The 15,240-nt window shown below is 33.9% G+C and overlaps 1 protein-coding gene across 1 annotated transcript in view; it reads left to right on the forward strand.

Annotated features, from left to right (window-relative positions):
* The first annotated feature begins 6,109 nt into the window (after nucleotides 1-6,109).
* LOC129218960 (uncharacterized) overlaps nucleotides 6,110-15,240 on the forward strand; it is a 48,489-nt gene continuing 39,358 nt past the window's right edge. Inside the window, 2 exon segments of the mRNA XM_054853280.1 lie at nucleotides 6,110-6,173; nucleotides 12,214-12,592. Of these exon segments, the coding sequence (XP_054709255.1) occupies nucleotides 6,110-6,173; nucleotides 12,214-12,592 (443 nt within the window).

A 15,240-nucleotide genomic window follows, 5' to 3' on the forward strand; every position in this document is an offset into this window, starting at 1 on the left:
CAACAAATTCAAATTTTTTCTTGTACTAAAATTAGTATGCCTTGTGGTGGTATTAATCAGACCTTGGTATAAATTGAAAATATTTTTTGGTTAGTTGATCAAACGTCGATTTCTACCGCGGCGGAGAATTCATCCGCTCGTAGAAATCTAGCCTTTCACACTTATGGTTGCAAAATCGCCATACTACTGGTTATTTGATGATTGTAAAACGAGTATTGGCAAAATAGTTTCCTCTCCAAATCAATAGAGTTAAGTCTGAGTTATTTACACTTCCCACTATTTGGTGTTGTTCAAAATTAAAGAATTCAAGAAGGTAGAGAATAGGTTAGAGTTTGTTGAAAGACTTACGTTTTATGCAGAAATACAAAGAGGAAAGATGTATTAATATACGTATCTCTTACCGATATTCTTAAATAGTTCAATATGCAACATTCTTTCAACGTTTGCTACAAATTCTGCATCAAAAATAACAAAAAGCATTATGTTCAGCTTTCTAATAAAGAATTAACTACCTATTTTGTCCTTCAAGCTATACATTTTTATATTTGATCACAAACAAATATAAGCTCGATAAATTTATCAATTGAAATGCCAGCAATTTCGGATTAAACTTTAATTATATTTTGAATTCAAAATGAAGTTATAAATCAAAACTTTAAAAAAATAAAAATAAAATAGTAATTTACCTTATAATATTTAATCTTATAAAAGAAGAGGTCAAATTATTTGAAATTTAAAACCTCAAGAAGGATTAAATACATTAAAAAATTTAATACCATTTGCAGCATTAAAGCTCAAAAAAGAAAAGCTAAATAGTCGCGAAAATATAATTAAGTTTAATGAACCTGTTCTTTCTCCAACATCCAAAGCTAATATTCATTTTTAATTGAAAGTTTGTTAACCACTATAATAGAACTTTCCATTAATTAGGAGTATATTTTTTAAAAAATAGGTTGAGGTGCAACTTAAATTAAAGAGGAGATGTGTTACATAATTTATGCTTAAACAAATTAAATATATGTACCATATCTTATTATTTTTTTTAGTCATAATACAGTAACTGCTTGGGAAGATTCATTGAGAATCTAGTAAGCTTAAAATGGCGTTTTACTTACGCTAAGAGGAATAAATAATTGCTTCAAATGTAAAATTTTAATAGAAATATTGATTAAAGTACTATAAAGAAAATTAAAATAGAAAAGGGTACATGACAATGTTTTTAAATAAATACAAATATCTTTTTATTTAGAATTACCCCCCCCCCCCATCTCAACAAATTAAATATAACTATCAGAAAGTAGAATCCGAATATATAATGCAAAATGTAATGTTACTAATGCTCAAAGATGAGTAGAACTACTATTTTTTATTAAGAATATTTTTTTCTTTTTGTTAAACTAAATTAAAAAGTTGTAAGCAAAATCATACTAATAAATAAAAACCATAGACATGAGAACCGGTTGGCTCGCGATACCGGTTCCCATGTTTATAGTACTACCAACAAATTATTTATCCAGAGTGTGAATTCATTACTAGGGTTAACATTTAATTTTTATGAAATAGACTTTTTTCCAGTTAAAAAACAAAATATGTGTTATGCCCACAAGATAAACGTATATTGTTTAGATATTTAAGACTTTTTTTTTTATACGCGTAAAACAAATAAAAGTAAGAAATCAAGAATTTCGAAATATACATGTGCATTAACAGTAAAATGACTCAACAGATTTCTTTCAGTCTCAACTTTTATTCTATTTAATTCGATGAAGAGTGAACTTCTCTAATATTTAAACTTTTCCTGCTAACATGCTAGAATATTTTCTACTCTCTATTGCCATGCCTAAGCTGTATTCGCATTCTAAACCATTTTCCTGCGGACAACGCCCGTTTGCGACTCAAGCGTCACTTAAGTTTTTCGAATTGAATTTCCACGTATCGTATTCCCTTGTAGCCAACATTGATGCAATTCTGTGCACGTTTCCTTCCTGAAAAGTATAAATGGTAGCCATTGCTTGTGCTTTTTCTTTGCTTCTCGTGTTTTTTTTTTTTTTTTTCCCCTCCTCAATTTCCGTTGTAGGATCCATCTGCTCCTGAAACTCAGGTTTTTGATGCTTTGATACATTAATAATTATTCATGATAATGGTGGAGGTGATGGTTTTAGTTCTTGAGTTATCATAAGTAATTAGTAGTATCGAAGAGCTGGTAAATATTAGTCTCAGGCTGTTTCGAAAATTTGCGCATATTTTAACGGTGAACACAGAAAATTTGTCGAAAATAAGACTATTTTTCTGCGCATTACTAAGATTATACACTTTTTATCAGCGAAAAAAAACATTATGATTTTTTTCAATATTTTCGTTAAACACTCGCACTTTTTGCTTGCACTAATTTTTGCGCAATTAGTTTTTTTTTTTTTTTTTTACTCCGTTGCAACTATATTTGGAAAATGTGAAAGCACATTTTCCATCTTTACGAGGTATCTATTTAGTGAGAGCTCAACAATATTCAATAGACGTAGTTCACAAGCAATAAGAGGATTCGATTTATTATCAATCAAATCATTTGGGGGGGGGGGGCGAGAACAATCTATTGCCGATTTTGAGTAATTTGAAGTGGCTTATTAATCCTGTCTGAAGAGAATAGAGCATTTGTGGCTTTTCAGGATTGTAAAGATATATTTTTAGAACCTAAAAGGTCATTTTTTACAGTCACTACTAAAATACTGAGGCCCATGAAGTGCGGAAAAACCACCTTTGCTACCATTTTAAGACTTGTAACTATTTTCGAACATGTATGCAAAATTTTCGATTTTACTTTTTCACGTTTACATGTCATTATATTCAAAAGATTTAATAGTAAAAAAAAAATTATTATCCAAAGTCCAAACGTTTAATTCATATAGATAAAAAAAAATAAAACCATGCTTTAAACTTAAGACCACTGAATTAAAATATTGCGCTTCTCAGGCAAAGTTTTCTTCTTTTTTTTAATAAATTAACAAAACTGGATTTTCTATTTCTCTAAGCTCGATGTCGTTTAAGCTGAAGATTTGGATTTTTACTCTATCAAAAGGTAATAATAATAAAGGTATAAATTAATTTTATATCTTAAAAAAGCAACTATAAACTTTTTTTTTCTGTTGTGTGTAGAAAGAAAGGTCGCCCTAAATCGTAATCAACGGTACGCTTTGTTGAAAATACACATCATTTATCTGCGCGTTAAACTTTTCATAACCTCAATAATATCGGCGGTTTTGGATACATCGCGCTTTTTTGTTGTCTCCAGAAATTTACGATTTATAGAGAGGTTACTGCCGTATCTTGCTAGAAGTCTCCGCCCCCCGTCTTGCTTCGCTTGCCGAACTCCGGCCCTCGCTAAACATACTACGTCCGACAAGCGAGACAAAAGTCTTCGACAAAACATCCAGCGCACATGTAGCATCCAGTCGCTGGTCTTAGTTTGAATTTCGGCTCCTTGAATTCAAATTATAATTTTTGCAGTTATGATTGCTATAGGAGCCATTTCTAGAAACTAGAAGCCCAACAAGTAGGGTCTTATCGCAGTTCATGATTGCGAAAAACAAAATTTGAATTCAAGGTACCAAAATTCAAATTAATGCCAGGATTTGGATGCTTAAAGCTAGATTTTTTTTAATCGTACATTTAACTAGTATCTTAAATGAAAGATTTTTTTACGTAAATGATCAGACGATTGCAAAACATTTTTATTTATTAATATTTTTTATTAATTTATTATTTTGTGTGTGTGTAAGTGCTTCTTTCAAATAATAAAAGTTTTCACAAAAAAAAAAGTTGAATCCCTAAATTCAATCTCATAAGTACACAAGTTTTAAATTAGTACCTATCAATGTAAAGTAGTGTAGATTTTCATCACTTTTAGATTTTATAAATAACTATTTATTTTCCATTAAAAACCTGAAGCTTATCAAAAACAAATACCGTTATAGTTGAGGTAAATCTATTTTAACCGCACATGTTAAACTTGTGCGTCTTAAACGTGCTCGAATTAAACAAGTTCTGCAATAGTTACCCTAAATTAAGGTAGTTCACGATTACCATAAAACTCATTAAACCTAGTAATGACTCCAACCAATCACCTTATTGGAGCTGCAGGGAAATTATAGAGGATTTATCTCTGCAATGATCTCCTCTCGGCATTTTCATTATTTTCAAATATTCTAATCAACAGAGATAAACAGCCCTGTTCGGAGGATTAAATTGCTTATTGAAATGACTTACCTTAATGCTCAATCTTCCAAAATTGCACCCTTATATTTGGATTTGAAGAATCCATGACTTTAGGGCAGCTGAGTAACGTAATTCTCAATTTTAAAGACTATTAAAATTAAATATGCACGTGCAATTCACATTTTCATTAACTTCAAAGCAAGGGGAAATTTTTATATATGCACCAATGGTAAATTCTTTCTCGATATTGAGACAAATGAAATTTGAAATACCGATTTCTTTAAGACTGACGTGTTTATCGATCTTTCATTATGGAATTGTTTGAAATATTCGAGGACATTTTTAACTATATTTCTTTATTACTAGTTTTTGAAGATGTCAAGGATAGATGCTCATTAAAGCTTGGACACAAGAAGTAGATAGATAAAATGCCAAATTTAAATCCCTTAGTCGTGGGAAACAGCAAAAACCGATTTTAGGTCCACGATCAAACTGAAGAAGAAACATTTATTTCGAAGCAAACCTTAATATACACCATTGAAAAAAATATTCTGAAAATCAATCGCATTAATTTATAAATCCTCATTCTAAGTTTTGAAAATCAAACGAAAAACCTCACTTTTAAGTCTTTTGCTAAAACGATTATACAAAACTTATCTGGTACAAAACCTAGGCATAGGTTGAGTTGAAATCTTAAACTTGGCTAAATATGTTTGATACCACAACAGTCCCTAAAAGTCGACACTTGATAACCCGGCCTAATCCAGAAATTTTGGCACACCCTGTTAGGACGAAAAAACCCCGTGTGAAAAACCAGTTTTGCGAGTCATTCTCGATAATCCTTTTTGTTCACGATATCTGTTTTTATTTCCGTACACATTAGTCCGAGCTTTCAAGACTACTGTACATTCAAAAAGTACAGTGCTGGTAAAAAAAAAATTGCATCACCCTCGCATTTTCACAACAATGGGATTATGTGAGAAGTTTTGGTGGACCGATTAACGATGAATGTATGTGAAATTCTTCAAAATGTATGAAATAAACATTTAACAGCAGGAATCCAATAATTGTTTACGTAGATCGAAGTTGTTTCCGGGCCGAGGGAAACTGCTGACCCCATGCTCATTTTTCCATTTCTGAACCTGCTTGTGAATTTGGAGAGAAAAAATTACTTAACCCCATGTCAATTTAAGTCTAATGGCAGGATAAAGGTTTTTAAATTGTTACTTACCAGTTGTGCCCTATGGCACGGAGCAGAATCATCCTGGAAAACGACGTTTGGAACTGAAGTAAAGTGATCCCGGGGAGTAGGAAGCAATTTCTCCAAAATGCCAATATACACCTGAGCGTTACTACTTGCACAAAGTGAAGCCCACCAACTCCTTAATCAGAAATACATCCCCAAATCATCTGGGATACGGGATGCTCGACTGTGTGTTGAATGCAATCGGGATGATATTCCTCTCTTTTGCGGCGCGGGTGAAGCAATTTTTTTACCACCAGTGTAGAACAATAATAGCGCCGTGTAGTGTCAAATGTGGTTGAAATTTAAATATTTTCTGTTTCGTATTTTAGTGTGTTTTAGAAACAAATTTTGCTGACAACTTTCATTGATAATCTCAAATTGCTACATTGTTCTTTTGATGCGCAAAATTTGGTCTCAAGAAAACTACTTTAACTTTGAAAATGTTTAAACAATGCTTGTTTTAAAATTTTTATTTTTTAATTATCTCATATTTTAAAACTACGAAAATTATTCTAACAGCAAATAAATTTTGCAACATTTCTCTTAAAGCTTATTTTACATTTTTTCCATTATTCAGTACATAAATGTATTTTTTTTCGTAAAACGTATAGTTACAGTAACTGAGAATTCTTAATTTTCATATTAGTTTTCAAAATGATCACCCCCGAGTTGAAGACCTTGGCCTCCTTAAATGCTGTCAATACCATGTTTTATGGAGGTAAGCTTTCTTATAAAAAGTATGTCTGTTCTTTATATTTAATTACATATTTTGAATTAAATGTGGAGATTTAATGAGAAGTATAGAAATTAGTACTATTGTCTGTAAAATAAAACCCATTTCTATAAGTTATGCAATATTTAGGGCAAAACGTGAAAGTTATAATGGTAAGTTGTTTGAAATAATGGCAGCATCAATAGTTCGGCACTTCAGATTTAATATGCGTTTACCTGAAGTAAACATAATTATATTATTGTTGAATATACTTGTATACCCATTATACAGGCTCCGACATATAGACCTCCCGTATTTAGAAAGGGCGCTGGGCCAGTTTTGGTGGGAATACGGTGGTGGAAGTTGTTCTATTGGAAGCAGTATATGCATGGTCTTTGGTATAAGTGCCATTTTCAGTAGTAGCAATGGTATGGCGTGGTGAGCATCGTCATGTGTTGTGAAGGAGTATAGTCATAGTATGGTGGTTTTTTTCCATTGCTGAATAGCTACTGAAAAAAAAAAACTTCACTAGTCCTCAAACGAATCAAAAGTTGAAGGGTTTAATGAAGATAATAGATCCAGAACGTTAGTAGAAACTTTTTTTTCCAATTTTTTACTCTTATGTGTATATATATATATATGTATATATATATATATATATATATATATATATATATATATATATATATATATATATATATATATATATATATATATATATATAGTACTCGAAACATTTATAACTTTAAGTCTAACTCTTGGATCGATACACATTATTCGAAGGAAAAAAAAAACGTGTGCTTCAGTTCTTAAACTTTTTTTTTTAATTTTGACTGAGTCCTCCCTCTCCCCCCCCCCCCTTAGTGAATCACTCAATCGCTCCTCCCAACAGGATCGTCTGGATCTGCCACTGATTGCCGCCTCCGCCACTGATTGACAAATGACGGGCCTGTATTGGTAAATTGAAATGGAGAAATGGGGGATGTCATAAAGATAATCTTACAGCTTTCAACAAGAACATTAGTAAACAATGAATAAACTAAAGTGGAGTGGGTAGCAACGTAATTCAACTTTGAAACCATGTTATTTTGAAACAAATTCAGCATACTTTTAAACAAGTAAATTTTGATTTCCTCGTGAAGAAAACCCAATGAATTGGATATTTGGTTAGAAGCAGTAATAAGAAGTGGTACCAACATTTGGAATAATTAGTCTAGATAGAATACATGTTTCTTGAACCTTTTGTGCAGCAAAATGAGTAATAGAAAAAATAATCACATGTTCAACGCTTATTGAAATAATTTGAGCTAACCTAACTATTGAAGTACTACACCTTAATTCCTTACAATGAGAATGTTTACTTATTGCAATCAAATCATTTGTTTTATTAATTTCATCAACACATCATTATTTGATTTAAAAAAAAAATCGATAAATTATCATTTGGTAGTGACAAGTTGAGTATTAGAACTTATGTTCTAAACGCAACGACGGACTGAATTTACAACCTGTTTTCAACCCAGTTTTTGAGAATTCTTCTCTAAAACCAAAATTAGAAGCAGTAAAATGATGAAACGACTCGATTTGTCAGAACAAGTTAAGGCACAAAATTTAAACATTTTTTTAAGAAATAATGTTAGAAGGGGAATTTTTACTCAAAACAGCTAAATTGCCAATGTGTCAATACTTTATTTTCACTACTATTTTATGAACTTTCCATATTAAGTACGTAGTCGACTATCGGGTACATCAACCAAGCAGTAGAGAACCAGTGGTCAATCTGCCATGGCAGACTATTGGAAATGCATAAGAATTCAGTACCCAGTGGTCGGCCACCCCTCTAAAAATAGAGTCTAAGAAAGGGTCGTTTTTTTAATTGAAACGTTATGTTGTAGAATCCATTAAAACAAAAGTAAAAACAAATTTACAGTAGAACGAAAAAAAAAGGGTACTTAACATTTGAAGATGATGTGTCTTCTTAACAAAAAAAAAAGCAGAATCGTAAACTAAGATGATGGGCAAACCATTACAAATAAAATGACTCATTACTACTTAATAAAAAGTACCCACATCTTCACTGTTATTGGATGATAATTGAAAATAGGTAAGTGAATGTGAGAATGCATCATATCCGATTTTGAGTTATACATATTTTATTTATAAGCAGTTTTATGTCCTTGTGGCCAACTATTGGATACTGGCCGAATACTGGAGCACTTACCCTACAATATTTCAGTTTATAGTGATTCTATTTTTCTTTTCAGATTAAGTATAAATAACAATGTACACAGACATCTTAGGCGTAACTGGGAATTAAAGTCGAGTCATTTTCTTATAATGAGCAAAATGTATATGTTTCCTTTTCAAATTTGTGTTGCCTGGCGTTCTTCGAATATCCTTAAACATATATATTTATGTATTGTGTGTGAGTGTATGTATGAAATAGCCCAAAATGTACTACGAACTGCAGACTGAAATTCAAGTTCCGCTCACTTGTCTTTCAATGGATACTTTGGTTTAAATTTTTGAAATTACTATGTTGCTCTATTACTGAAGATCCATTTTTCACTCTCACATAGTAAAAAACTTTAAAATAAAGATGCTGACAGAAAAAGCATTTTTTTTACTGCATTCTTCACACCAGTGTAACACAAACGTAACCACCAACCATTCGCTTATTAATTCTACCCGCAATTTGTTGGGAATTTACGCATAATGCATCAGTACAATACGATACTTGCATATGCGCGGTAGTAATGTAACAACTATTTCATGGCGCTCTTTTCAGTTTTATGTATTATTGTATCAGAGTGAAGCACCGTTTATACGTTTTTGAAGGGACCGTATGAAAAAACCTTAAATGAAAAACGTATAATAGGTGTACGTTAATGTGTATTAGACTTTGCAGGGACCAATTTAAAAAACGTGTAATTGATTAAAACGTATGAAAAAAAATATAAACAGTGCTTCACTATTAACTAAAAAAGAATTCAATGACCTTCTTAATGATAATATACTGCCAAATATTGATCAATCCAAAGTTAAATGAATAAAGTATAGTGACATCCCTATGGAAATTAAGAGAGAACGTAGGGATTGAAACAGGAATACTGAAATTGCGGAACACCGAGCTTTTGTGAGTAAAAGCGTCAGAATGCTTTGGAAAATAATGGTATAAACTTTTTTGTGCAGCAAAATATCACCATAAAAAGTTTTTCCTTTTTTCCTTCTGGTAAACAGTTGCAGTTTGGTTTTGCCCCAGAAAAGGACCGCATGTTTATGTTAGTTAAATTTTCAGCAACATTAAGGAATTCTGCACGCACATTCATTTTCCTTAATTTTTATGATGCGTTACGTGTAAAATTGTTGTCACTCATATGTGGCCCTAAAGAACAAAAAGATCGATGACCGAAAGGCCTAAAACACGAATCAAACATATTTGCGTAAAAAAACAATTTATTAGCTATTGTTATGAATCCGATATTGTTTGCTATCGTGATTACGTTGTATTTATTTAGTATGTTACTCGAAAAATTATCTGGAAAAATGTTTAAATTTTCAAATAAAAATTATTTAATACCCTTATCGCTAAATGTGGAAACAGTTTCACACGATAAGCATCAATATATTTTTGACATTTTAAAGCGATACATAAACAGTGAAATTACTTAATACGAAAGAATATAATGAAATGTTTTGCATGAAAAAGGAAGTTATCTTTTAAGTAAAAGAAATAGAGCCAAAAGATTTTAACCTACGCATTAATCACTATCACTTTGGCGCGCACGATACCTTCAGAACATATCACTGTTCAGTAATTATAAGCGCTTTTAGAAGAAAAATTAACGCATTGATAGAAAATGCCTTTCAAACTAAGTAATCTTAAAATGAAAATATACCAAACTGCAGTGCATATCCAGAAATAAAGCACGTTAATATTTTGCGGATGCTTTTATCAATAAAAATTTCTTTCCCACATCAATATAATATAAATATGCTACGTAGTAACTTATTTAAAACCAAAGTAAGCATGTGAAAACTAAAAAACAATTTTTCGTTGCACTTACCAGAGCAGTTCATCTTCTATCCATGATTTATCGGCAGTAAACCGATTGCCGATTTGATTGTTCATGTTCAGATTGTAATTTTATTTCTTGATGTTCCAAGCAATTGACTAAATTTCTCGGTCATGAAGAACGAAACTCGCCATTTCTCAATTTATTTTCAACAAGATACTAAATTCTGTAAATGCATTACCTTAGCAATACGTGTCTGTAGAACAGTTTAGCGACGCACAGCGCTTTTGTTGCGTCCGTGTGCGGGTTCCAGTTAACTGTAATAAAAGTGAATTTGGATTTATGTGGAGGAAAAACGTTATGTTGGATCCATGTGAAACCTGTGACCGCACACTGCCGCTTCCGTTACAATCTATACAAATTATCGACTGCTTGTTTAGTGGTGGCCTGATCGTTAAGACATTGGACTTGGGGTCGGAGGGTCCCAGGTTCGATCCTCGCTGTTTGAAGATCCACCGTCGTCATTAATGGTGACTGGGCGACGTTAATTATACTCGTGGTCACAATGTCCTCCAAGTTAAACGATACCTCTGGGTGTGCCAAACCAAAAAGTTATTCTGCTCCTGGCCTGGCTCTAAATTCTCAAACTGTCCATAGAGGGCTCCACCATCTATTGTGTTGTCTTCTGAAGGCAACGCGTCTGGCACGCAGCCCTTCATAGTTTAAGGACCAGAAGTCCCTTTGATAGTCGATAGTTGTTTAGGAGCCGAGGAACCATAAATAGCCTAATGGATAAATCGCTGGCCTCAGAATCGGAGCGTTCCGGTTTCGGAGCCCGAGGTAGTCAAATACCCTCCGATTACGTTCGTGCTAAATTCATGGGACCGAATGTCCAGAGATCGGTCAGCAATTACCTGGAATGCCGAATAGGAGAGACTTTCCTTCCCTTTCAGTACTATGCCGAAATTGGAGGGGTGGAGAGTGCTGCCATCAATTCCTCAGTGACTCTCTTAACATTGCCTGCCGTTCCTTTTTAAACCAATAAACCAATTAACTGGGTAAGTGCGAGGATCAAAGTGGGCAATGCCATGCTTTAGAGCTAAAAAACATGGGATATCTTCGCCCGCATAAGAGACTGATTTTGTGTAGTACCAAATCTGTTTCAAGCTTAAGTGTCGTGTAAGTGATGTTTCCTTCAACTTGCTTTTTATGCATTTAAAAATTCAGCGAGGTACCTTCGCGTCGATCATAATTTCCGACGCTTTGACTTCTTGGAAAGAATAAAATTAAAACTAAATTTTGCATTTCGCCTTCGATGAAGGTGCCCTCCAGTTGGGATGCCGTCATAAATTCTGTACTTCAGAGCCAGACTGACGTAAGTGCAAAAACTGCGATTATCCGTTTAGTAATGCGTTGTAAATAAAGACTTCCGCAGCGAGCCATGTGAACGTAATTCTAAAAAAAAATATTATTCTCAATTTTTTAACATGGTTAAATGAGCGTGTATCCCATCCTTTGCATGCCCCAGAAAAAAAGTTTTTTCTCTCTTCTGTAAAATTATCTTAATGTGACTTACATCCTTCTGCCTCTGAGGTACAGAATTGTCCCCAGAATAAGGTTTTCAGGTGGGAAAATCATGTGTTTCTAAGTTGAACGAGCACATTTTTATTTTGTTTGTGTTTGGCATTCATGCAGCTGGAAACAGATAAAACTTTCCCCAATTGATTATTTCAACGCACTTTGTTGAGGAATCCATGGTTCTGATATAGAAAATTCGCTTCGAATGCTGGAGGTCATGGGTTCGATTCTTACCGGAGCCCAGGGTGTTATTTCCTCTCTTTGTGCTGTAAATCTTTCGTGTGTTGTCTTACACTATGTTAATTAAGAAGTTCAATCCCTCAAGGTAATGGTTCTCAGTATCTTCATAGGGGTTATTAACTCTAGTACGAAAACAACAACGCACGTTGACACTTGTGCTTTTTTATCTTTGCTACTATTTGTTTCATATGTATTAATTATTCTGTTTTCAGGCATCTCATGTATTGCACCATTCTTGAGTGTACATATGCGGACAATTGGACTTACAACAAAACATCTTATATGGGTTTATGTTGCATCAGGCATGGTGTGCATTTTAGCTCCTCTTTTTATTGGATCTCTCGCTGAGATGAAGACTTCAAAACCAAGAAGATATCTCTACAAATGCTGTTTTGTATTTTCTCTTTTGCTTGCGGTGTTCGGATATACTGCTTTGCTCGCTGTACCAAGAATTCAAAGAACACCAAGGCAGCAGTTGGTAGATTTTGATTGTTCTTCACCAGTAAATGCTGTAGTCAATCTAGAAAAATGTGGAAATTGGGAGACTTGCTCAGACGTTGCGGCCGCTTGGTCATCTAATACCCGTTTCAAGTAAGGTTAAACACGCCTTTTCATAATTTCAATAAACCTGTGAATCTTTTCTAGAATAAACTCTTTCGTATTTGCTTTATACTCATGTCGCAGCTTGTCTCAAACCAACTCAGCATAGATTTTTCGTAAACTGACATTTGTTTTCGAGGAGCTGTGAAGTCAATTTGAGTTGAAATACTAACAAGTAGATTCAGTAAATTACCGCCCATTAGCCAGGGCTAAGGCAGAAATACATGAAATACACCGCCAGCTCAGTCATTTCCAGCCGAGGACTGCAGTTTCGTTCTTCAGTCATTTTCCTATGTTGGGCTGATGAGTGCTAATCAGAACGAAATTGCAGTCCTCGGCTGGAAATGACTGAGCTGGCGGTGTATTTCATGTACTAACAAGTAGTTTGAAGAATAGGGTCCTAAAGTCTTAGACGCAGTCCTCAAATGCCGAAACTTTGTCAGCAGTAAAGCCCTTCTAATTTTGTGCGTCAGCGATACGGGTGGAACTGTGTACACCAGATGAACATTGTGTGTGAAATATCGGATAAAAACTACCTCCCATCTAAATGAAACCTTCAACACTTGTAATTGTACACCAAGAACTGAGCCCCCAAAACGCGATTTATCTCTTTTATGGCTTGTGGCCGGTTAAAATAATAAAAAAATGCAATTAAAAATTTTGGTTCGAATCCCCCCCCCCCCCCCCCCCCCCCCCACTAATTTTGGGTCACACGGCTGCGTGGGTGGATGAAAGGGCAAAAAAAAAGAAAAATATTAAAGTGATGAGTTAAATGGCTAAAAATTATATAATAACATTAAATTAATAAGAAAAAACACGTAGCGAATTTCTCCCCCAGCTATGTTGGGGCGAACGTGGTGGCCCCCAGGGGTAAAGTATCGATTATAAAACTTTTTAAAAAAATGATCACTTTCGTGGGGGGGAATTTTACAGGGTATTAGATAAGATTTGTTTTGTCTTACTTTATTAGTTTCATTATTTTGATTGCCAAAAAAAATTCCCCCCCCCCCCCGTAACTATGGGTCAATTTGTCAAAAAAAAAAAAAATTTTGTTCCTCTTTATTTGGTCCACGTCGAGTATTATTCGAACTTACGCATGACTGTTTAAATTGCAAAAAAAAAAAAAAAAACCCAAAGTTTGAACGTTTATTCGATAAAAAAAACTCGTAGCAATCCCCCCTCCATACTTATAGAGGGGGTTGCTACGCGGTGCGCGGTTTTACAACGTGATGCCCCCCCCCCCAGGGGTGAATTATCGATTGATTAAATTAAAAATAAATGATCACTTTCGTGGAGGAAATTTTTAGAGCATACATTTAATTGTTTTAATTGCAAAACAAAATCTCTCCTCCCCAGCAATTATGAGTCTACTAGATGCATTGCCAGGCGTTGCACGGTCTACCTCAAAAACGTACGTGTATCCGGCGTTCCAAGCATTTTATACAATTATATAAATTTTCCCGTTTTCATTACATTTCTTATTGCTGCTCCACTCCTATTAGTCAAAGCGCAATGTTATATAGCCTATAGCCTACTCAATAAATGGACTATTCAACACAAAATGAATTTTTCAGTTCGAACCCGTCGTCCCTGTAGACCAAGAGCTGAGCCCCCAAAACACGGTTTATCTGTTTTATGGCGGGTGGCCGGTTAAAATAATTAAAAAAATGTAATTAAAAATTTTGGCTCTAATCCCCCCCCCCCTCCGCCCACTATTTTTGGGTCACACGCTGAATGGGTGGATGAAAGGTCAAAACAAAAGAAAAATATTAACATGATAAGTGAAATGGCTAAAAATTATATAATAACATTAAATTAATAAAAAAAAAAAACAAGCAGCAAATCCCCCCTCCAGCTATGTTGGGGCGAATGTGGGAGCCCCCCCCCCAGAAGTGAATATCGATTGTTAAAATTAAAAAAAAAAGATCACTTTCGTGGGGTTGGGGATGGGGAACTTTACAGGGTATTTGTTTCATTATTTTGACTTCCAAAAAATCTCCCCCCCCCCCCCAGTAACTATGGATCCATTTGTCAAAAAAAAAAAAGTTTTTTGTTTCTCTTTATTTGGTCCGAGTCGAGTACTATTCGAACTTTCCCATGACCTCTTAAATTGTAAAAAACAATTGCAATTATTTATTTGGTAAAAAAAAACAAGTAGAAAATCCCCCCCTCAGCTATGTTAGGGCGAACTTGTTGCCCCCCAGGAGTGAATTACGATTAATTAAATAAAAAAAAGATTACTTTCGTAGAGAGGGGGGATTCTCTCAGAGTATATTTTTGATTGTAGCAGGAAAAAAAATCCCCCCTCAAAAAAAAATGTTTTTAATTTAAATTAGAAATTTTGAATTATTTTTCAAAATGAAAGGAAGCAATTCAGCGTCCGTACATCTGCTTCTACCATTGTGTTCTCACTATGAAAAGAAGGAAGGGGAAAGTATACGTCTGTGATGATTTCTTCTTGCTGTTTCGAGGGCAGTTTCGTCAGTGATCAACTGTAGCCAACACAGTGAAGTCGTTATAGCTGTTGGTTTTTCTTTTCGGAGCACCCTGTACCGCATCCTTAAACTGAAAACGTAAAAAAAATCCTTTTTTCAAAAATATATTTTGGTGTTTTTATATTATAAGTGTTTTAAAGGATA

The sequence above is a fragment of the Uloborus diversus genome, chromosome 3 (assembly GCF_026930045.1).
Source record: "Uloborus diversus isolate 005 chromosome 3, Udiv.v.3.1, whole genome shotgun sequence".
NCBI classification, from domain to species: Eukaryota; Metazoa; Arthropoda; class Arachnida; order Araneae; family Uloboridae; genus Uloborus; species Uloborus diversus.